We start from the raw sequence: 25,564 nt of genomic DNA on the forward strand, positions 1-25,564 counted from the left end.
TATATGTGCATGCTTGTGGATGATTTGGAAGTATATATGGCTGAAATAGACAGAAAGTGTCATACGTTCATACTTAAATTTTAACTGATTGTTATGCCGAAGCTCCTGGGTCTGATATTCAATGATGTTTAACAACATAATCTTAGACCTATTATTGAAATCATATCTTATAGAAGGATTTCTGCCTTTCAGGATCCACCATCACACGAGATTGGCATTGTTCGCCAGTTGACCTTTACGTCCAATCTTCAGCGTATGTCTGTCATTGTTCGACGTTCGCAGGGCACACAGTTTGAGGTGTACAGTAAGGGATCACCGGAGGTCATCTCCTCCCTATGTAAATCTGAAACAGGTGGGCAAAAAATGTAGATTGTTATAACTTTGCGAAATATTAGGCTTGACCAATATTGAGTTTAGAATTGGGTAAATATACAGTATTTTATTGAGAAAAATGAATCAACATTTCAAAGTTAAGAATTATTGAGGGTACATTCTCTTGGCCTCTCTTAAAGGATGCTAGTACTGGTTTCAACCCTGGAAACGGAATTGAGAGTGATTAATATTAGCTATCAGCTGTTTTCATAGTCAAGCTAAAATTAATGAGTATAAACTAAACTCAACTTATAGTGTACATATAGTTTTATCTCCCACAGTTCCGGAGGATTTCCACAAAATGCTCAGGTCCTATACACAGCATGGTTATCGTGTACTAGCACTCGCCTGGAAACATCTGCCCAACAAATACAACTATGTCAAGGTCCAGCGAGTGCAGAGGTAGTGTGGCTTATCAGCTTATTATACCCCCACAAACGAAGTTGAAGGGGGTATATTGGAGTCACCCTGTGGTCGGTGGGTCCGTTGGTTTGTCGGTCAGTCCGTTGCAATTTACCTTGTCCGGAGCATAACTTAAAAAATACTGGATGGAATTGAATTAAACTTCATACAATGATAGAGCATAATGAGAGGAAGTGCAGTGTACAATAACCATAACTCTCAGTGATTTTTTTTCGTGAAATTTACCACCGAATAACGGCTGTTTCCCCTCGCCGAAAATCGTCCAATTTTCCCAAAAAATAGTCATATTTTCCCAAAAAAAGGTTATCAATTCCCCTCAGAAATGAATGAAAAATACAATTATGAATTGTCAGGGTTTTTTTCGGCAATATTTATAGCCGGTATTCATGTCATAAAGTATCCTTTTTCCCCCATTTCTGAATAAAAATTCCAAATCTGGAGTTCTCAGACTAAAAGAAAATAAGAATAAAAGACGATGGAAATGTAAACAAAACAGTTATTTCCCCTACATGCAAGCGTCTATTCACAGAGACATCCAATGATGTAACATCTGCGTCATGGTGAAAGGTGGATTTTCATTGGTTGAAATATATTTGTTTATCTAATCAGAGAGCATGTAACAAATTAAGAGTTAAAAACATTGTGTTAAAAACATGTGTCATTGTCAACAAAAGGATTAATAATTCAAAAGTGACAGTAAATTATTCCGTGCAGGAGGGGATTAAAATAACTAATTAAATAGACAATGCTCTTCTTTGTCATGCCTCACCTACATGTTTACATACATGACATTGACCTTCAGGCCACTACTTTTATATAAATTGGTTTACAAAACTGGCGGGTCTAATTTTACGAAAAGTACAAAAAAAATAAAAAATGAATTTCATTTTTTTTCAAAATAATTTTCCCGATGGGATTCATTTTTGTGCGAAACGAACGAAAAACGAACAGATAAGAGTACGAATGCAGTAGATCTCGACTGGTTTGTTGTTCCGTAGCCGTATTCGCCAATTTATAGTGATACTATCATAGCATGTGAGCCAGTCAAATGTTATTGCAACGCCGTTGGCAATGGCGGAATTGACGATAGCAGTCATTCATTGTATGAAATAATTAATTAAAATATGCAGGAGTTGTTCAAATAACAATAGCAATAAACATTGGCAAATTTAACAGCCGACACAAACAATAACTGTCACGTGATTGTTATTTTTCCCCGCCAATTTAGGTCATGAAAATATTGTTGTTTATAGATAAAAAAATTAAGTGTCAGCGGCTGCCATCGAATTAGTAGACACACATATCTGTAAATTATGTGTGAGAAAAACATTTTATAACATTTTATGGTTAAATATAAAAAAACAGTGCACTAAGTGTGAGTGGTGAAATCGAAAGTAAATTTTCTAAGTTGACACCGGTGACCTAGTCTCGCAAGTTCGGTCGATGGTGTTTATGGATTTTAAATCACAGAATGGTTTGGAATTAATTGTCATTGAGTCAATGTAAAGCTTGTGTTTATTCTAGATTGCATGTTTATTCATGTTTGGGTTAATAGTAGAGTAAAAGCAATGAAAGAGTTGAACACATGTGTCAATGACATTTACTAATGCCGGGAGTTGTGTACAAAACATTTAGATAAAACAACACGGAAAACTATTTTGAATATGTCCATTTCAATTTGTAATCAACTTGATATTTCACTATAAATGAGATCTGTTGTTGTAACCAAGGAATACTCTTTAAAACGAAAAATAAACAAGCATGAAGTATAGATGCAATTGTAGACACAAAATGGCGGAGTTGGGAGAAGATGAAAATATCCGATACATAATTATGGATTTCTCTGTCAGTTTACTATCATTGGTACATAAAGTTAAGTCACATGCTAGATTTATTATTTTGCTACGTGATTTTTATGTACTGATGTGGTAATTTGCTGCAAGATTTGAATTTGAAATGGATTTGGTAAACATCCCATGGTAAATATCCCGGTCCGAAAATATCCGGACTTAGCATGGATAGGGTTACACACAACTAAGACCCCGCATGGTAAGGTTATTAAAACTCAAATCTAGGTCTAGTTTGGTTTTTAGTTTTTCAGGAATTGTTTTCACAATATTAAAGCTCAAAGCTCTTCATAAAATGTTACTTTCTTATTTACAAAATTGGTAATTATTTCACTTTATTGACATTTTCCAATATTAAAATAACTGAAACAATGTTTAGAAAATGTAATGTATTGTTTTAATACAGTGCAATTTTTGTGTATTTTAATGCGTAAAATTTGCCTTGTCTTTTTTTTTCAATTTAATATTGGTCAGTTTTTAAGTGTTATGCATTCACTTTTGCTTTAGCATACCCTTAAAGCTAAACAAATGTCTTGCTGAGTGATATTCAATGTAACTTTGATAAAAAAGTGTAGTTAATACATGTAAACATGTTTTATAGTCAATTTCATTGATGTTTTATATGCACAGTATGTAAGATTTAAACTGTGTCTTTAATTAGTACTTTGAAACTTTGAGTGTATTAAAACATGCATTAATAGCAGTTTAAAATTTAAAATGTGACTTTTTTCCCTTTTTTTTTTTCGACCACCCGGTGTACAATTTTTCCAAAAATTCTTGTAAACCAAAAAATAAAAAAGGAGTGGCCTCATTGCCAATATCGGAAAATGACAGAACTGAGAAATGAAACTGAAAGTAGACAACTGGGTGAAATGACAAAGTATTCATTTATTATAATGATGGTGTATTTACTTTTTGATGAATGCCGAAGGAAACATGTTGATGAAATTTTACAAAATTCATTCATTTGTTTTTTGATCAATTGCAAACAAGACTATTTGGAAATTGGAAAAAAATAAAAATATTGATATATTAATTCCATTCTCTCTATGATTGTGAAAGTCATCATTTTTATTAGACAGCAGATTTTGTATCCAATTTAAGAGGAATTAAGAAATTGTTTATTTCAAAGAGTTAAAACAAGGGATTAAACAATGTAAGGTGTTAACAGAGTCAGTGCATATTATGATGAAAATACCAATGTAATTAAGTATTATATAAATTATATCCTTTGTTATTATTTATGAAGAATTTCCCAACATTGATAGGGATCATTTAGCACAAAAATCATGTTTTACATGTGTTGATGATAGTAACTGTCATTAAAGAGAGTTGAAACTGTTTTAATAGGTTTCTTTGTTACTGGTTATTTTAAATGACCATTTTAATGTTCATTGTATTTTCCCAATTTTGGGAATTAACGCACTTATTTTCCCAATTGTAAAGCCACAGGTGGTTTTGAAAATTTAAATAAAAATCACTGACTCTATTCTTGCTTATTACTGAGTTATTGCCTTTTGTTACTTTTTTTTGTTCGGAGTATAACTTGAAAAGTACTAGATGGAATTCATTGGAACTTCATACAATGGTAAAGCACAATGAGAGGAAGTGCAATGTTCAAGAACCATAACTCTACTATAGCTAATTACTGAGTTATTGCCCTTTATTTGTTTTTTTTGCTGTCAAATATTTTTCCAGACATTAACTTGTAAACTACCAGATGGAATTTATTAAAACTTAATACAATTGTAAAGCACATTGAGAGGAAGTGCATTGCACAAGAACCATAACTCTATTTCAGCTAATTACAGAGTTACTGCCCTTTGTTACTTTTTTCTTGTCCGGAGCATAACTTGAAAAATAATGGATGGAATTTAATTTCTTGTCCGGAGCATAACTTGAAAACTATTGGATGGAATTTAATAAAATTTCATACAGTGATAGATCATAATCAGAGGGATTGTAGTGTACATGAACTGCAATCCTATTTCAGCTAATTACAGAGTTACTTCCCTTTGTTACTTTTTTCTTGTCCGGAGCATAACTTGAAAACTATTGGATGGAATTTAATAAAACTTCATACAGTGATAGATCGTAATGAGAGGAAGTGCAGTGTACAGGAAACGCAATTCTATTTCAGCCAATTACATAGTTATTGCCCTTTGTTACTTTTTTCTTGTCTGGAGCATAACTTGAAAACTATTGGATGGAATTTAATAAAACTTCATACAGTGATAGATCATAATGAGAGGAAGTGCAGTGTACAGGAACCGCAATTCTATTTCAGCTAATTACATAGTTATTGCCCTTTGTTACTTTTTTCTTTTCCGGAGCATAACTTGAAAACTATTGGATGGAATTTAATAAAACTTAATACAGTGATAGATCATAATGAGAGGAAGTGTAGTGTACAGGAACCGCAATTCTATTTCAGCCAATTACAGAGTTATTGCCCTTTGTTACTATTTTCTTTTCCGGAGCATAACTTGAAAACTACCGGATAGAATGTAATAAGACTTTATACAATGGTACAGCACAATGAGAAGGAGTTCAGTGTACATGAATCATTACACTATCTTGGCAAATCACAGAGTTATTGCCTTTTTCTGTGTTGTTGTCAAACTTTTGTCCTGACAGTAACTTGAAAACTACTAGATGGAATTTCATAAAACTTCATACCATGATAAATCAAGATGAGAGGCGGTGTTCGGGGGTATTAATCACCTTCAGTGATAGCTCTAGTTATTTTACCTCACAAAAAAATCTACTGGGACTGTATAAAGCATTTTAGGTTGATTTTAATCTGAGTAGTAAATTCTGAGTATTTTGATTGTCTATGAAAGTCATTTACCAATATACTGATAGGAATCACAGAGCCCTGTCTTAGGTTTGCTGTTATTTTCCAGGGACAAAGTTGAGTGTGACTTGACATTTCTTGGTCTCCTAGTGATGGAAAACAAGTTGAAACCAGAGACAACGCCAGTCATACAGCAACTGCAGGATGCCAATATCAAAACTGTCATGGTCACAGGTGGGTGTACATTGTATGAATAGGAGCCGGCTGCATTATTGACTCGTCACACATCATGTGATCCTACATGGTATAATAGTTACACTCTCATTGGATGAATGCATATTCTTTCAATTGCATTTACCAATACAATGTTTGTGATTTGTCAAATGATGTTTTATTGCAGTAAAATTTATGTAACATCGATGAAACAAGTTACCTCAAAAGGGGGGCATGGGTTAGAGCAATAATCACAGTAATACTCTGTTATGGTAGTCATGAGTTGCACTGTCCATAAATTTTATGTAGTCGCCCCTTGTACACAACTGAACCACGGATTTTAGATTTTTGAAAATTTGAACAGTTAAAGTCTACCATACAACTGCACTGCGCTTAAAGGAATGCTTCACCTATAAGCTAGCAGGGCCAGTATGCATTAAACATCTTGACGTCATTTCTTATCTTAACTCCAATTCCTAAAATGTTCATAGTTAAAATTAAAGAAAAGTACTAGCATTCTTTACAAAGAAGTTTGGATATTGCATAAAATTAATGAAAATAAAGAATTTGATTATTATTAGTAAGTATTTAACTTAGGAAAATGACTTAAGTTAGAAAATTACTTAAGATGTTTTATGAATACCCGCTTTCAGAATAAACTTAAATAAAATTTGTTTGAAATTGTAGACACCATTTGTTTTCTTCTACCAGGAGACAACATGCTGACAGCACTGAGTGTTGCCCATGACTGTAAGATGGTGCTATCATCAGAGAAAGTGGTGCTAGTGGAGGCAGAGCTAGTTGATACTGCCGAGGGCCTGGAACCACAGTGCAGGTTTCTTGGGGAGAAGGTGCCGGGATTGGAACAGCCGCTAGAGAAGGTGGGAAATGATTTTAGTTTGTCTGTTTTTAGAAAGAAAATCTGTGAAAGTATTGTGATAGCCTTCTTCACAGTGGTGTTGGAATTGTCTATGTTGTCAGCATGCAATGACTTTAACCTTGGCCATTACTCAAATTCAAATAAAACTTTGTACACATATTGTGATGGACCATACCTGCATGTCTATCTTGGTCCATAGCTTAGATTTTAATATTCATTGAGCTTTGCTCCATGTATGACCCAAAACAAAACAGATGAGCATTGGCATTTGCTTCTGTAACTCTTTTGTGTGTTGAAATACATGAAGCCGTTCACCAATGGATAGGATGTTTAGATACAGCTATAAAAGGTGCCAGCATCAGATGATTGCTTAAACTTATGTTTTCCTGGTAATTGGTGTCCCATTTAAATGCTAAAATTTGATTTTATTACTGATTTTTTTTTATTTGATGAAGGGTGTAAGCTCAAACATCGCTGAAATTTGAAATGGTAAAGAATGGGTCAATTGTTCAAAACAACTGTTTCACATTTGTTAAATTGAACACATTTCCATGTTTGCCATTAATTATAAAACAGAATTACTTGTTATGCTTGTAGGGAAGAACCATATCTGATATCCAGATATGTGTGGACGAGGACAGTTCCACCGTCCGGTTTGCCACGACGGGTCGATCCTGGCAGGTGCTTCGACAGTTCTTCCCTGATATACTCTCCAAGGTTTGGGCTCAATTTAAATCAGAATATTTCGATAAAATGGTTATTTTGATATACTTTTAAGATGCTAAATGTAAAGAAGCTTGGAGGTTACCAATATGACTATCCGGTATAACCTTTATCCTTCTCAAGAATTATAAAGATCAGGATTGTGACCTTGTAATTTCTGACTATTGTACATTTGTGAAGGTGTTTTTTTCTGGGTATTGGCATAATTAAAGGCAGCGAAAAGTAACTTTGAATGGATCTAAAAGGCTTTGGAAATAGTTCACAAGGGGTCTAAGTTGTTGCATGCTTTGGGAAAAAATTCTCTATAATCACATCATCAAATAATTCATGTTAAAAAGTTAACAACAATGACGCTAATATTGTTGTTAACTTCTGAACAATCGGCCAATGATGTTGGTCAGGCCAAACAAAAATATATTTAATGTGGCCTCAATATATAGAGGATAATTGCTAATGAGCGCCAAATGCTATAATTCACAATTGGCTTAGCCACAAGTGAAATACATACTTCTGGGGTTAACGAAGTGATAAATATTGTGTTCTTACATTGAAGCAAATGTTTTTTTTCTTTTTATTCTTTTCATTATATGCTTAAAAAAGGATTTTAAATGACAGTTTATTGTAGTTTGATGCACCCCAAATTCTGTCCAAGCCCCATGTTTCTATAAACTACCAGAAAGCATAAGTATTTTTATCTTTTTATATACAATACATGTAATAATAATCCCCAATGATTACAGGTGCTAGTACGAGGTGTGGTGTTTGCACGGATGTCTCCCGAACAGAAGGCCCAGCTGGTTGAAGGACTGCAGGAGCTCGGGTAAGGCTCAAGTGAACATTCCTTTCAGTTATCAGTTTCTTATTTATCTAGCAGTGATGTGCAAAAACTTATACATTGCTCAAAAACCGTTGGAGATATTTTTATGAACTTTAGTGAACATGTTGGCTGAATCCATTCACACATGTATAGCATGGCATCTAACTCTTGCTTTAATACCTGCTGTGCTGCTCTTCCTTGTATTCATCAAATATTTCCAAGTATACATATCTGCACTTCAACTTGCATTCCTTAAATGAACAGCCTTTCGACAATTGCGAATATTTTCCATCTTCGGATATGTTCGGATCTGAAATAATTGGGTATCACAATAAATTGAAAATTGTTATTGCTTGTCTTGTGTCAGCAGGCCACAAAAAACTTTAATCAAAATGTTGAAAAGTGTGAATTTATGATTTGTTAACTGCATTTTAGTCATTAGCATTTCAATATTATGTTAAAAAGTGATTTACCATATCAACTATGAAGTGATTAGATTTTTCCTGCGTTATAAAGACGTCATTTGATAAACTGTTTCCGGTTATGAAATTTAATGAAGTATAATTCCACACACTTTATCCAGCCCAACTGAGTTCATACCCAAATAATGACATCAATCACTCAATTCATTTTTTTTTTAAACAATAGTGTAATTTCATTTTAGCTCTGACCTTGTGTAGAGTGAGTATAGCGTTATCACTACGGAACTATCTAAGGTCAAGGGCTTTCTCACTGTTGCTCTATTGGTTGTTTATATGTCTTCAAGTGCACTTAAAGGGTTAACTGTATTCGAGCTATTATGTAGCTTTGTGTGAACAAAAAAACAGCTAAAATAAAAAAAATCATTATCTGTGTTAGAGGCCTCTTTCATTGTGTACTGGTAAGGGACCAATTATTCACTCAACCTGTTAAAACATTTTTTTTGGCATTTCCAGAATATTAATTTTTTTATACAAATGATACTTTGTGTTCAAACAAGCTTCAATAAAGGAAAACTAAAAAAAATGTCTAAAAAAATATGCTATTTATCAGCAGTATTGACATTGTGAAATATTTTTTACATCGGTGGATTATTGATTGTTTCCACCAAACAAAGTAGAAAATTATTCACCAAAAAATACTTGTCTTATCAGAGCGTCCTTTATAGAAAATATAAAAAATAACATATTTTGTTGTCAATTAGGAATAATCCTCGGAGGTATTTTTATATAATTACATTTTTCTTAAGTGTGCGAGTATTGGTACATTGCACGGTCATTTCTGTGGATTTAACTGAGAATGTGTGGGGTGGAGTTCATTCTAAAAATAGCCATACATTATACATATTTTCATACTAATCAGGGGCCCTTAACTATTACGTTCTGTATAACAAGGATGAACATTTCATTCTAGCTATTATGTAGCCATGTGTGGTGATGGTGCTAATGACTGTGGTGCTCTCAAAATGGCTCATACCGGTATTTCACTCTCAGAGGCTGAGGCTTCAGTGGCCTCCCCCTTCACATCAAAAGATCCCAACATCACATGTGTGCCCACTGTAATAAGGTAAAAAGTGGTTGGCTATCTTATCAATGATTGTAAGTCAAATTATCATTAAGTTGGTAAATTTTGCTGTTATGTTTGATTTATTTAGTAAATCAAATTTTACATGGAAAATGAATATATATATTTTTAAGTATTTAACTGATTGATATGTTTGACATAGGTAGTATGTTTTAAAAAAATGTATTTTTGAAACAGCAATCTTATGGCTAAAGTATGGTATAAGCTGAAGTCCCTATAGTTTAGCTCTTCTGTATAAGGCACCTGTTTTAAGCTCACCTGAGGATGAAGTGCTCAACGTGAGCTATTGTGATCGCCCTGTGTCCGTCGTAGTCGTCCGTCATCGTCGTCGTCCGTCGTCAACAATTTGACTGTTAACACTCTAGAGGTCACAATTATGGCACAATCTTAATGAAACTTGGTCAGAATGTAACCCTTAATAGAATCTTGGACGTTGTTCGATATTGGGTTATCTGGGGTTAAAAACTAGGTCACTAGGTCAAATTAAAGGAAAAGCTTGTTAACACTATAGAGGTCACATTTATGACTGTATCTTCAGGAAACTTGGTCAGAATGTTTATATTAATAATCTCTAAGTCAAGTTTGAATCTGGGTCATGTGTGGTCAAAAACTAGGTCATTAGGTCAAATCATAGGTAAAGCTTGTTAGCACTCTAGAGGTCACATTTATGACTGTATGTTCATGAAACTTAGTCAGAATGTTTATATTGATTAGCTCTAGGCCAAGTTCGAATCTGGGTCATGTGCGGTCAAAAACTAGGTCACCAGGTCAAAATGTTAACACTCTAGAGGCCACATTTATGACCATATGTTCATAGAACTTTATCAGAATGTTATTCTTGATGATCTTTAGGTAGAGTTTGAAACTGGGTAATCATAGGTCAAAAACCAGGCCACTTGATCAAATCATAGAAAAACTTTGTAAACAATGTAGAGGTTACATTCTCTCTTTGATCACCATGAAAATATGTCAGAATATTTGTGTTTATGAAGTCTATGTCAAGTTTGAAACTGGGTAACCTGAGTTCAAAAACTAGGTCTCGAAGTCAAATCATAGAAAACATTGTTAAAACACTGTTTAAGCCATATTTTCTACTTTATCTATATGAAACCTTGTCAGAATGTACTTATTACAGCAAGGTAAGGTTTGCAACTGGGTCATCCTTGATATTAAAAAAATCATCCGTGATATTAAAAAAACACTTGGTCACTAGGAAGGATCTAAGTTATATATTTTAAGGTATAAATGTGAATTATCCATACCTCATGATTATATTTGGATGTGAATGAAATGTGAAACCAAAATCTTTAGTCCTGTTTGGCACCATATAACCTGAATTGGTATGCGGTAAAGCCCATATCCTTTCGAATACCGCTACCGTACATCGACGCGCTACCGTAGCCGCCTCATGCAGATCAATTTTTCAAGGGTGCTGGTTACCACTACTGTTTTACTGTAGGAATACTGTAGACGACTGAAACGTACCGAAAAAGTAGGTACGTCCAGTTCCACAGCCGCAAAATGCACATTTTCCACAAATTTGTGGTACGTTTTTCATTAAAATAAGAAGGATTGTGAATTTTAAAAATTTGCTTTAATAAAACAGCATGGTTATGTTTTTCCTCTTGTATCGGGAGTACGCTGTGGTATCACTGTTAAATTTAAGAAATGAGCAAAACTGCACAGTGGTATTACTGTGATATTTGTTTTACGGACTGTGTGTTAACTTCGATAAGGTAGACATTTCATGTTTGAATTAAACTAACTCAGTCACTTAAGTGCACTTTGGTAGCGTTCTTGAATCTAGAAGTATGCAAAACTATGCAGCAGTATTTCCTATATAAACATAATACGTAATCAACATAACACAACCCATTTCAAAGGCGACGTTGCCTTTGAAGGTCATTTAACGCTAGTTACGCTTCCTTTTAAAACTGTTGAAATATATGCTATAACTTTCTTATAAATCCAACCTGACATCTATTACGTGATCGCTATAAAGGTATCATGGAAACCATAGTGACTGCAAATATATCAACAGAACATCCATTACAAAATAGCTGTCACAGTTGCCATGAAAACCACTGCAATAGACAATAAACCAACCGGACAAATATCACAAGGTCGCATCAAGGTTACATTGGAACCAAAGTGACCTCTGTTATGAAAGTTGTATGGGAAAGGAGCATGACTTAATACAACATGCATCAATACATATCTGTCGATGAAGCAATGATCAAATGTCACGGTCACCATTCAAGAATCGTTGGTGCTCCGTGTGTCATGGGGTATCTCAGGAATTACCAGGCGTACTTACGTCAAAAGATAGAAGTAGGGTTGACTCAAACAGTTGTAGAGAACTGAAGAGAAAACATCACACTCAGGATGATCATGTTGTATTTGTCGACAAGTTTAAAACATAAGTTCCTCTGGCGTTTGGAAAAAATCTATACATTCGTGTCACGCATTAAACACCGGAAGGACATATTGGTCAATCGCAAAATCAGTCCACGAAAAGAGATGGCAAAGTTAGGATGCTCAGCAGAGGGGGACACATGGCATGAAATATTTCGGACCGGAAGCTTATGTCCACTGCATGGGAATAATCAAAACATGTGTGCAACCCGATGACATGTTTCAATCCTATAATAAATAGCCGGCAGAACAAGGTTTTGGCGGAAGAAGTAAATACAAAAGGAAAATGGGAAAAACATGCATCAAAGTTATTTTTTAATTAAAAAAGAACATGGGTGTTGTAGGCAGTCAACATTTACAGTGTACCAACACAAAGCGCTTATTTGTGGACCTATTTTGTGTGGTTTGCCGTGGACATCTCGCTTGTGATTCATCATGTATAAAGCGTCAACCCTCCGGCTACCTATAAGCTGTTTGAGAGAATGGTAATACTTTTTTTACAGTATATTACAAACATGCTGTAGAATGTTAAATAGTAACCATAATCAGGTTAAGTAACATATTGATCGTTGCATGTACCACCAAAATGAAACATGAACAACACCTTTTAAAATCAATCAGCTGTTTAATGTTTTATGTTTCTGTTTTTAGGTTGCAGAACAACTTATCGGCGGGAATAGCACACGTATAAGGAAATCCAAACAAACAAGCGACATTTTTTAACTTGACCTCTTTGGCAATGTGCAGTGCAGAGTCAGCCTGCACAAGAATAATTCTAATGTTTAAAAAATTAAACTTAAATGAAATGTTATTTTATTTAAGGGAATGTTTTATTTCGTATCGTGGCATTACCTCTAGGAAAGGCCGAATGGAGGTCAAGTCCAACAAGACTATGGCTCTAGAAACACAGAGGAACGGAAAACAACAACTCATGATGTAAAAAAAAATCAATAATTTATGTTTTTTATATAATTGCATTTTGAAATGACCCTTACATCGAAATAATGAACGGCCTCTGAAGTTCACGAAAATGCATACATTAAATTATTTCTACTGTTTAATTTCATCTTGAATTTCAGAGTCTAGTACAAGAAAGCGCCGTTTAGATCAATCATGTATTAAAATTAAATTTCAATATAGTATTGATGGAATAATCATAACAAAATGTTGTTCAGGTGTCAACCGTTTGTTCATGAAGGGACGAATAATGTTTGTTTTTTTAAGGTTTTTATAGAATTAAACATTTCATGCTTAAAATGAGGACATATTTTTCGAAATTACACATATATACAATGCAATTGTCGCTAACAACGTGTCTTTATAACAAATATTCATCAATACGTGATTTCTTTTTACAGACCGATGATTGCATTGCACCAGAAACTCCACTAAACTCTGTTGCCGTTTCGCATGCTGTGATTATACTGGTGTTGTTTCCCGTGACAAATCTTGCGATATTTTTAGCAATATAATAGTTACAGTCAAAATACTTTAATTTATGTTTTGGTCTATGTTTTTCTATTATATAATTATTTACATGTGTTCTTTGTTGATAGGAGAAAAATTATTATCATTATTGATTTTCGTCATGTTTGATTTTATCGCTATGTATTCCTCAAGTTCCTATGATGTAAATAAATGATCTTTACATTTCATAACCTTGATGTATGAATTAATTGTAAATCCGTATTTGGATTTTAGTCCTATAAGTATACATTTATATAGGAAATGAATAAACATGTGTGTAAAATATCATGATAGAGAACAAATTGTTATTTTAATTCCTTTCTGATTTATTTGATAAAAAAAACATATTGTTTTATAATCGCTCTATGCATGTGTAAATACTAAAATAAACAAAAATATGTATAAAGAATGAAAACTACAGGGACAAGCCCATTAGTTGAAGAGTAAAAAATAGGCCCTGTTAAGGGGTACACGTCAAGGTCCCAAACAACAATGAACTAGACACAAAAACATTGTTACACCACTTCATAATTCATAAGTTTAAGTTTTTGTTTTATTACTGAACTTTACATAGAATGACACGTGCCCGGAAAACTGTGATAATGTGATGTCTGCATTAAAATTAAGCACGGCTAAAATAGCGTATTTGTTCATACATAGTTTAGTCGCACATGGCATTCCAGTGAGTGTTTATGTGGATTTTTTTTCAATTTACTCTGATTCAAGCACACACCTGCATAATATGATTGAAATAATAAAAACATTTCGCAACGTTGCCTTACAAACATCTTTTTAAGCATTGTACTTTTGAAATATTTTGGAAAACCTTTTTCTACTACTGTAGTACAAAATTGCTGTTTTAGAAATATCAAATACTAGCCGTAGCGTATTTATGAGGAAAACAACAGACATAAATATCGAGTTACTACAAAAGTTAAAACTGCCATAGCGTATATATGCATGCACACGTGGTATAATTCCAAGATTGATCATAACATTAAACGTCTTCGGCAATTTTGCTATACATATACCTGAAATGTTTGTACTAGAACTACCAGAGTGTATTAATGCATAATATTATCCTTTATGTGCTTAACAAATTGTTCAAAGAAGTAATTCCTATCTACAAAACTCGCCTATAGTAGTTTTATAAACATTAAAAAGTAGCCAATACCGAAGATGAAAATTACCACAACCTACATATCACAGGATTACCATTGCGCTGTTTTGCATGTGCGTTTACCTACTGATGATTGTCTTCAATCAACTTACTACAACACACGTCTACGGTTATTCCTACATTTGTTCATAATTCATCATATCCGTAGTGTATTAATGAGAGTTTTGTATTTTTCCGAAGTCAACCAGAGCGTGGTTATGCCGATATGTCATATTTATTAATAAGTGAATCTTTTAATTGCCGTTACATAATAAAACCAATAAAATGCATTTTATTGTATTAGGGTGTCTATTAAAGAGTTTAAGTAAAAGGAAAAATGTACATTTTCACTAGAACATTACCTAATTAGGTATAATGTATATGTCACTAATTCGTGAAATGCAAACTTGATTTATAAGGGAGTTATGTTATATTATTTTATGTACTATATAATGTTTGTAATTGATTTCTTTAATTGTGTTATAACTTTGTACTGTTTCGAAATTGATAAACAGTTTACCTAATTGCTAACGCATTTTAATCGGGAGATTTAAGTCTCTGCTTTTAGCAAAACATGTACATGATTATAAAAATAAGCGGTATTCCCACGCTGTACGATAGCGGTAATCAGAAGTTGAAAATTTGAGTACGGTTTACACTGCTGCGGTAGTTCGCCGGTGAATGATAGAGGTAATGGGGACACCCGAATTTAGGGTCTGCATTAGGCGGCTATGGTAGCGGAAAGGATATAACCAATTCACCATCTTACTTTAACTTATATGATCTAAAGTAGCTGAAATGAAGATGATCCTTTAAAATTGTGGTCTAAGGCTGATAGGGAAGAGTTTTGTCACAATTGCCCTCACCTTGAAAACACTTATTTCACACTTGAATTGGATCAGGTGAGCGATACAGGGCCTTCAGGGCCCTCTTGTTATCATTGTGTTTCTTTAAGCAGTATGGGACAATTTTTCATGTTGACAATTAGCGGAAAACATTTGTCAAAATCTCTCAAAATATTATCAATGGCTTAAAAAAATAATGATAACAAAAACAATAATTACAGATTCATTTATCAAATTTGATTACGCATTTTTTGTGTTTGAATCAGTTCTGACCGTTGCTTAACTGAGAACATGGGTACTACATGTAGGAGCAAGTTGCATAGGCAGAGCTCTATTCAGTAGGACCGCAAAAGTGGGTGAGATTTAAAGCCCAGCTCCAGAAAAACAATGCTTTTTTAACTCATTTTTGAAGCAGATTGTCTTTGCAACCTTATGTTGCGGAGGAGCCATCTCTGCAACACAGCAACTGTTTTTAGTGCAGTTGGTGTCTTGTATAAATCATCTTGACAGGAAAATGTTGCCGACCATAGTTTTCATTAATGATTAATAAATTTCTTAATTAGAAAACAAAACTGAATAAATTACAATTTATTTATATTAATCCTTTTTAGAGAAGGCCGTGCTGCACTAGTGACAAGTTTTGGCATCTTCAAGTATATGGCCTGTTACAGCCTAACACAGTTTGTGTCCGTCCTTATTCTTTACCATGTAAGTATTGAATACCTCTATATTATTACTTGGCTTACGAGTGGTATGAAGCCACTTAGGGTGTACATCCCTCACATCCTCACCTACTAGCAGTGATATAATGTCAAAAACTTGGAACAGTTTACTTTGTCGTCTTTTGAATAACAATTGTTTACAGCTATTTGTCAGAAGAAGACTTATTCATTATATAAGTTTATACTTAATTTATCTGTAACAGTAACCCCCAACACTTGTTTATTTTAGCTGGATTGTTAAGACAGCTTTAAGTCCATTTCCTGAGTAGAAAACAGTAAGTTAATGGTGTCGTAACCCTAACCGGATCCCATGCCTAGCTTGAGAAAGGTTAAAATCACCATTCTGCATATTTCAGGTTGACTCAAACCTCACAGATTTTGAGTTCCTGTACATCGACCTTGCACTGCTGACCACACTCAGTGTAACTTGTGAGTACCCATTGTTATGGTTAAATGTTCTGGGCTTGCTTGCATTTTATTTTTTAATGAAGAACTTTCAACAGCTTGATGGTTTACATGGTTTGTGAAGGTCATAGACATTCATATATTATAAAGCTTTGAAAAATATTTACATTATCACCATTATTTATCATGTTTAAATTTGTACAGGCATTATGTAATGTGCTATGCTTTTATTCTGTTGCAAAGATTTATTCAATAATATATCACCTTGATGCAAGAACTCAATATTTGCTACTATTTCTATATTACGCAGTTATTGCACTAGGTTGAAAAATATATTTATTTTAGAATTATATTATTCTTTTATCAACATGTATTTTTTTTTTAACTGCCTTAAGCAGTTTTCTTACACATCAAACTGGCATCTCCCGTGAATTAAGTCTTGCAGGAAAATTGAATGGAGTTACAAGCATCATAACGCTATCTCTCAATTCTGTAACTGTATAGTTTATGAAAATAACATGTACATTTCAATCAAACACAATTAAATATAAACTTGTACAATATTCAATAAACTAATAAGTAAATAAATAATCACCTAAACCGGCTATTTAGAGAAATACATGACATCATCATTTATCTAAAATTACTCATTATAACTTAAGTAAACAATGTTGCACACATGTTTTGGTGCAATGTACGAAAATGCATTTTCTATGCCATTTCTACTCAAATGTATAATTTAAAGTATACAAGGAATATTATCAATCATTTGTGTCCAGTCAAGATAAAAAGTATTTGAACCTCAGGCACCCAGCATTCCCTGTAACTTGGCAAGCCACGTTACCAGATAATGCAAATTGGCCCCAGGTCCGACTTTTATATACGGACCAAAAACACATGATAGATATTATCAATCAAAGTTTAAGCACACACTCCTGATTAGTTTATAAGTAAAATGTCATGTATTAAAAAGGATATTTTTTCTCTTGCAGACGGGCGGACGGAAGCGTACCCATCACTTGTTAAAGAGCCGCCACAACTCAGTCTGACCAGCTTCTCGCCGATATGTTCCATCATCCTCCAGATGGCTGTACAGATTTCTGCACAAGTGTTCAGCTTCCTCTACATTCAAAAACAACCTTGGTACAGTTTGATATATACTTGCTGAGTCAGCCGAATTATTTTTAATAGAAATTCAATCTAAAAACTTGGCACATGTTTAGTGTGAACGCAAATAAATCTTCTGTATAAATCTTGCAGTGATATGTTAAAAGAACGTAAAGTTATGTACAAAATCTTTGGGATAAATGTCCTTACAATACTTTTTTTGCAACACAGTTACGCCAAACACGGAGAAAGTTGTCTTACGATCTTTATTGAAACGCCGGGCCCTGATCTCAATTACTAATTGTATGACTACTTCCAGGTTTGAGCCCCATGTGTCTGAGGAAGAGTACGACTTCATGTGTTACGAGAATGCAGCCGTGTTCAGTGTCTCAATGTTCCAGTACATCATTCTTGCCGTCGCTTTCTCCAAGGGCGCCCCCTACAGGAAGGCTATCTACACTAACTGTGAGTTCAGCATGTCATGACGTCAATGAATTGAATCATAAAGCATGCAAATACATAGTAACTTCCCTTGCTGTATCAGTATTTGATAACTTATGTTGATATGTAAATAAATATTTGCCAAGATTGTTGATTGATAATCTTTAGAACCTTAATTGATATTAAACTTTGATGTGACATGCATTTACACTGTACATCAGAGCTTCTAAAAGCCGGTCTAGACAAATTTTAGACTGATTTCAGTAACAGAAAATGGTTTAAAAATCTGTCAGAAATTTGTTCAATTACCTGCCATTTATTTCTTTATTCATATTATAAACAAATATATTGGACAGACAGTTGGGCTTTAAATGTAAGGCTATTTTGTTGTATTATAATCTTATCTGACCGTATGATAATCACAACTCGCTTGTTTTATTTCAGACCTGTTCATGTTGAACCTGCTGGTGTGTTTTGCCTTCAGCTCCTGGCTGGCTGTCTACCCTCTGGATTGGATGCAAGACTTCTTTGAGGTAATAGCTGAACTTGTAAAACAAGTGACACTTTCTATAAGCATATTCAAGCTCTTTATTCGGAATAACCCTAAGTTATGATATAACTCTTGATAATAATGGGAAATTAAGAACCATTGAAAAGTATTTAAAACATGAAGTGATGATCTCTTTGAACTCAAAGCACATTTATCTAAGAGACTAAGACACAGGTAAACAAGAGTTATTAATCACAAGTCTTCACTTTTAATAGCAGAGATTGTTTTAGCTGTATTAACATTCATATGAATTAAATTTTAAAAGATGACATACTGGTTTTGTGTTTTTCAGCTACAAAGTCCACCCAGTGTAACGTTCAGACTGATATTCTTTGGATTGGCCACAGTCAACTGTCTTCTTTCTGTTATATTTGAGGTACATTTCAATCTTGTTCATATTTGATTATTATTCACAAATATGCCTTTATATTGCAGCAAGTAGTTATTGTCGATCGACAGGGATTTCCAACATCAGTTTATCAGCTAATATGCAATTACTCAACAATATTCTGATTTCAATCAGTATTACCGTATAAATTATTAAATTAAATTGTATTGTACTGAAACACCAATATGATTACTTGTTTTTTTTAATGTTTTTTACATACAATCCTCATTGCCATCAGCCACTTTTAAAGTTATCTTCCAGAAGCTGTATAACCAAAAAAAACATTTGAAAAAGATTGTGTGCCCTGTACAAACTCCATGCAGCAGTTACTTCCCTTTGTCTTCCCTGCTCATCAAGGGAGGTAACTGCAGATGAGATTGTGCAGGAGATGGTACTTCTTCTAATGTGCTTCATACAAGCTTTCCTTCTATTCACACATCAAAAAGTGATAGAAAAATAGAATACTGACTGAAGACGTTTATACAGATAGATGTTTTCGTAGAAATAATTTAAAGAAAAAACTTTGATTAATCGATTAGGCAATGACAATGTTGCTGATTGTCAGATAGTGTATGATTTGCTTATATTATCGATTATCAGGGAGGAAGCCTAGATCACTAGTAGCATGTGTCATTGTTTCATTTGATGTCACATGTATATAATGTTATTTATTTTGTCCTAGAAAGTGCAATTTTTTAAAGCAATTGAAATATTAAACGCATGTTTGAGATTTAAAATGTCATATTGATCTAAGAAAGACAAATGTAAAAAAATCAGTTGCTGAGAAGAATTTTGAGGTCAATGAAGTGAAAGTCAATCTTTGTCATTTGTTACTTCATTTTCAAAACCTTAATTTATCATTCTATCTTAAAGGCATTCCTGTTGGACCATGAAATATTCAGGAGAAAGTTCCGGCAGTTAAGAGAGAAATGTTTTCCGAGTCTCAAGTATGAATACAGCCACATTGAAGATGAGATCATCTCAACACCTAACTGGCCGCCGGTTGGCAAGGATCCCATCATTGCCAATTATAGAAATGATACCAACATGGCTGAGACCAGTGCAGAAGAGACTGAAGCGATGTTGCCAAAGATCGGGAGCAAAAATATGTGTAACAGCTCAACTATCTTGTCATCTGCTTCGGGATATACCCCAAGGACATCATTGTCAGATCAGCCATATGTCTCCATGAGCTCTGTTGCAACAGTTTCTTCTGACTTTCCTGTTAGTCCAAATAATGCAGATGGGGATGATGCTACTGATAATACATTTTCATCCTCCAATTCTTTCATTGATGAACAAATTAAGGAACAAACAGCTTCAGTAGACTGTGACACTATCGTCAGCCTTAAAGGTATTCCTGAAGAGATCAAAAATGAAAACCAGTCTGTTTGATATAGGCGTTTTATCTAGCTTATTTTTCAATTAAGAATTATGTTTATATTTCAATGCAAGTATTTTTAGCTTTAATAATTTATTGAATCACTATGTATTTTCCATTTAGCATCATCCATCTTCACCATGTGATAAAAATAATGTCACCTTGTATATTAGAGGTCTAAATTCTGTAATTGATCAAATTTATCAGTCTTTGGCTTTGCTTCTCCGATATGTTTTGAAGCTATTTTTTATCTTTGACTGATTGCTCAAGTTTCCTAGTTTACCATATACTAGGGGAGCGGTGCTTAAGCTGTTATCTATCGAGGGCTCGGCAACAAAACCCCAATCAACAGTAAATTAGCTTAGAATGCCACCAAGGTCCATGTGGCTGGAATTTAGCTGTGTCATGGAAAGCGCTATTTTGATTTAGGTTGTTGTATTGAAAATTCTGTATTCATATGAAATGTAAAAATCATGTGTAATTTCAGAGGGCAGGGCTTAATATTTCCAGCTCGTTCTATTGGTCAACTTATTCTATTTCAGGAATCTGATGAATTTATTTATTTTTATCTATATTGATACAGATTGTTGCTTAGTTACGCAGAGGGCTATTAAGTGGTATTCTCAAATAGCACTATGCCCATGTAAGTTGCTTCAAAATGCTTTTGAACAAGAATCATAACAGCTCAGCAAACAAGAGATTTATTTATAACCAACTGTGAAAACCCCATGTACTTGAATTTGAATAGATCTTTTGTTTGCATTGTCTATCTGAAATTTTGAGCTTGTCAACAATTAATTTTGCATATTAGCAAAAATATCTCCAATATTTACTTATTATATTATATTGTATTTTATATGCCTTTTTAAAAGAAAAATTTATATTTAAGATTTTAGTGTTATATTTTTACTGTTGTATTATTAAAATGCCTTATTCCAATCACATTTACTTGAGTTTATTATTTATTTATTAACATTGATCAATTAATGTATTAATTTTCAGGTTGATTAAGGATATTTTTAAAAATGTTATTATTTGTTTTTGTTGTATATGTTACATCTTATACATGGAGTCGTATGAAAAAAAATATGATATGTGAAAATAAATTCTGGCCTGGACTCACATTATTGAAATAGGTTGTTATTATTAGACACCGAACAGAGAGAAATCTGTTTGCGTAGGATGTAATTAGACTTTGTTTGTTTGTATTAATATGTATTGGCCTGTGTGTATTTCTTTGTGATTGAATTTTATTTATTTTTTATTTATCAAGGCAAATACTTGAAGGTATTGGATGTACAGTGGTGTGATTTTCGCATACCTGTTGTTCCAATGTTGTTTTGGTATTGTTTCAAAGGATTTTATGTTTAGTGGGTGTATATATTAATAAAATACAGTCAAAACTTGTTGGCTTGATATTGCTTGGCTCGATTTTCTCATTGGCTCGAACTTGATGTAAAGATCAGATTTATATTTACTCTGTGTTAGCATTCCCACATGGCTTGATATTCACGAGGCTCCAATTATTTTGGCCAATTCCTGTGATATAGAGCCAACCGGATTTGACTGTAATACTAAAACCAATATAACAAACAAGCTTTTTGAAAATTGCAAAAAGGCCATATTCCCATCCAATTTCAGTTGGAATAATAGAACTTTGATAACTTCATATATAATGTATGTTCAGTGACATTTATGGTACATTTTAAAAATCAATGGATACCCTTTAAAATGATATCCAAATTATATGGGGTCACCAGTGACTCAAAGATAGGACTAGCTTTTTTGTACATGTGATATCTTAAGTGGTAAATTTATATTATAAGCCATTCACTTGTTTTGTTAAGTGTAGCTACATTTCACTATTTATTTTGTTATTCCTTATTATATATTTCAGCATTTTATTAATATCTGCTTTCAGGTTATTTATAGAGATTTATCAGTGAAATGATATTTTCACTGTTTTGAAATTTTTGCCCGCTCTTAATTCCAAATCGAGCGCACAGGGCTGGGGCACAATTTTAACGACCTCACTTTGGAAATGGTTTTATGTGCGCGTACAAAATAGCCCGTTTTTCTAAAATTATGACTTTTAACTCCAATTTTAGACATACAATGAATTGAAAAATTATTCTTTTTAAGATAGCAATATATTTCACTGGGTGAAAACCATAAGTGAATATATCTTTTGGTTCTCACTCGGTGAAATATATCACAATCTTACATTGAAACAAACTGTTATCCTCAATATATTATAGCATTCACTTGTAACAAAGAGTTCACAGCTAAAGCTGCTAATTATCTCACATATATTTATATATATTCCTATATATATATATATATATATATATATATATATATATATCCAGCATTCATTTGTATCGGTAACATGTATTTCACAGCTAAAGCTGCCAAGCTTCTTACATGAATTGATTTCAGCATAATTTATGTTTATTCTCTTGTAGAACTGTCCATACCTTTATGTATATTATGTATAATGTAACATGTGCGGGGTACAATTGCATGTAATTTGTAATTTTCATTAGAACTATTCCATTGTCTTTCAACTGCATTTTAAAACAAGAACGCATAATAATTGTATAAAATGCACAAGAAAAGTACTTATAATATATACAGTTTTGCTTCATTCTTATATATATATATATTTATATATATGTATGTAGCTTTTATGTATTATGATTCTTTTTTTCAAAACAGCGATTGTGTAGGGGGTTTATAACATCTTCAGTGACAGCTGTAGGTATAATGCTGCAGATTGCTTGCCTGCTCAACTGATTTCATAATATGTGAGGTGCAACGACCCTACCTCAAAGTTCAAGGTCACTCTTAGAGTTTTATGATTATGAAACGCACACAGAGTATAGTTGGTCCCATTGAGGCTTATAACAATGTCATGTACGAAGGGATTTAAAAATAAATTGTAACATGTTTTTAGTACATAAAGGCAATGTGTAACGTGACCATTATACCTCAAACTTCAAGGTCAAAATTCAAAGTTAAATCCTTAACGGAATGCTGCACATATGCACATAGAGTGTAGTTGGTAGTGTCTCGGTGGTAACTTTGTTACACAAGGAGGGATCTTAAAACTTCTTGGCATGTGTGTTTGTTACATAATGACTACCTCTTACTTCAGCACTACCCTACACTTGAAGTCAACTATCATGGGGTCTTCCATATGCGTATAGTTTATGTGTTCTTGCTGACTATAGACATATTAGTAATTACATTATCCATTGAACTGGATGGCATTTAGCGCCTTGGTCCATATACACTTTCGGTGGCTGACTAGCCGGTCCTTATAAAGTCATATGACCCTCAGTGGTGTGTAATATTTCTTAAATAGACTGCATCATTAACTGTACCATCAAATACGCTTTATGTGTTTTAGCAAGGAAACTAAAACAATTTTTTTGCATGAATAGATACTAGAAATTGTCACATGTGATTTTTTAGGTAATATTATGTTAGTTGCTTGATCTGCAGGGTTGTATGACTTCAAGGTCATGAATACAGTCCATATGGCAGAAGACCTAAGTCGGAGTGCGATATAACAGAACACAAGCAACGATAAGTAATACAATCCCACAGACTTACAAAGTATATTTTTTATTTCATGCCTTGAAAATATTTTTGAAATAGAGAAGATAAAAGCTTTCTGTACAAAAGCATATAAATTCAATGTTTTATATATATAAATTCGAAAATATCCTATATTTTCTTCTAATATTGCTGTAGTAGTTTTAATATTCATACACACAAGGCTACTATGTGATTCGGAATCCAGAACAGTGTGTAATATAGTTTTTCTTTTATTTCATGCCTGTTAAAGTATTTTCGAAATGGAAATGGTAATAGTTTTCTGTACAAGAGCATTTAACTTCAACGAAAAGCTTGCTATTTCTTTCATGTAGTGTTGTTTAAGTAGATTTGCACAGGCCACTATGTGATATGGAATCTGAAAACACAGTGTGTAAAGTATTCATATTTAATGTTCAAAACTTCAAATCATGCAATTTTAGACCGAAATATAACAGGTATGAAATAAATATAATGCTTCATAATGAATTCATCTTTTATGATACAATAAATTGCCAAGGTTGTTTGAGGTATAATGATATGTATGTAAATGCTTTTTCTAAGTGGTTGAAATTACATGTGTTGTTTAAAAAAAATGTTGTTTTTATTGTTACTTTTTGCTTTTCACGTTTGAAGTGAGTGTATTAAGCATAAGTTTAATTCTATTTCATACCTTTAAATAAAAAATATGTTAAAAAAAGACTAGTTTTCTATACAAAGCATTTAAAATTGATAGAAACTTCCTATTTCTATTGCATATTCAGGTGTGTTTTTTAGCCCATTCCCCTTTTGAAAAAGTATATATATTTCCCCTATGAAGGTTAAAAAAATCCCCTTTAAAAAGAATAATAATAATGCTTCATAATGAATTCATCTTTTATGATACAATAAATTGCCAAGGTTGTATGAGGTATAATGATATGTATGTAAATGCTTTTTCGAAATGGTTGGAATACCTGTGTTGTTTAAACAAATTGATGTTTTAATGTTTCAGTTTTGCTATTTATGTTTGAAATGGTTGTATTATGTTTAACTCTAATTGTAGAGTGGGCTTTGTATATGCATTTATATAAATTTTTTGTTCTCCATATTCATCCACCGAGGAAGTGGGCATATTAAAATCACACCGTCCATCTGTCTGTCCACCCATCCAGCTTAATTTCTCTTGTTCCGACTGTAACTTTCTCTTGTATGGACATACCGTATTTTAAAATTACTTGCCACATGTGATTGCCATACCAAGATGACCTGTCATGTGCAGGACCCGTGTCCCTACCTCTAGTTCAAGGTCACCATTAGTGTTTGTTTACTACAGAATGCTGCATATAAGGACAAAGAGTATAGGTCGTGTCTGGCCTGCTATTTTCTCATGGATGGACAGATTTTTCCACATCTGTTCGACATGTCAAGACAACAGTGGCATGCAAGACCTGTGTCCCTACCTCTAAA

At 33.3% G+C, this 25,564-nt stretch overlaps 1 protein-coding gene across 2 annotated transcripts in view; it reads left to right on the forward strand.

The window, feature by feature from the left end:
- Positions 1-25,237, forward strand: part of LOC128246716 (polyamine-transporting ATPase 13A3-like) — a 60,673-nt gene extending 35,436 nt beyond the window's left edge. The window contains exons 18-31 of one of the 2 annotated variants that reach the window (XM_052965089.1): positions 193-352; positions 654-774; positions 5,549-5,673; positions 6,364-6,533; positions 7,130-7,249; positions 7,996-8,075; positions 9,465-9,617; positions 16,133-16,229; positions 16,600-16,672; positions 17,641-17,791; positions 18,075-18,220; positions 18,641-18,729; positions 19,039-19,122; positions 20,008-25,237. In XM_052965089.1, the coding sequence (XP_052821049.1) occupies positions 193-352; positions 654-774; positions 5,549-5,673; positions 6,364-6,533; positions 7,130-7,249; positions 7,996-8,075; positions 9,465-9,617; positions 16,133-16,229; positions 16,600-16,672; positions 17,641-17,791; positions 18,075-18,220; positions 18,641-18,729; positions 19,039-19,122; positions 20,008-20,529 (2,091 nt within the window). In that variant the 3' untranslated portion in view covers positions 20,530-25,237. The remainder of the gene's footprint in view (positions 1-192; positions 353-653; positions 775-5,548; positions 5,674-6,363; positions 6,534-7,129; positions 7,250-7,995; positions 8,076-9,464; positions 9,618-16,132; positions 16,230-16,599; positions 16,673-17,640; positions 17,792-18,074; positions 18,221-18,640; positions 18,730-19,038; positions 19,123-20,007) is intronic. The other variant, XM_052965090.1, reaches the window with a different exon arrangement.
- Positions 25,238-25,564: the final 327 nt, after the last annotated feature.

This window comes from Mya arenaria, chromosome 9 (genome assembly GCF_026914265.1).
Source record: "Mya arenaria isolate MELC-2E11 chromosome 9, ASM2691426v1".
Lineage (NCBI taxonomy): Eukaryota > Metazoa > Mollusca > Bivalvia > Myida > Myidae > Mya > Mya arenaria.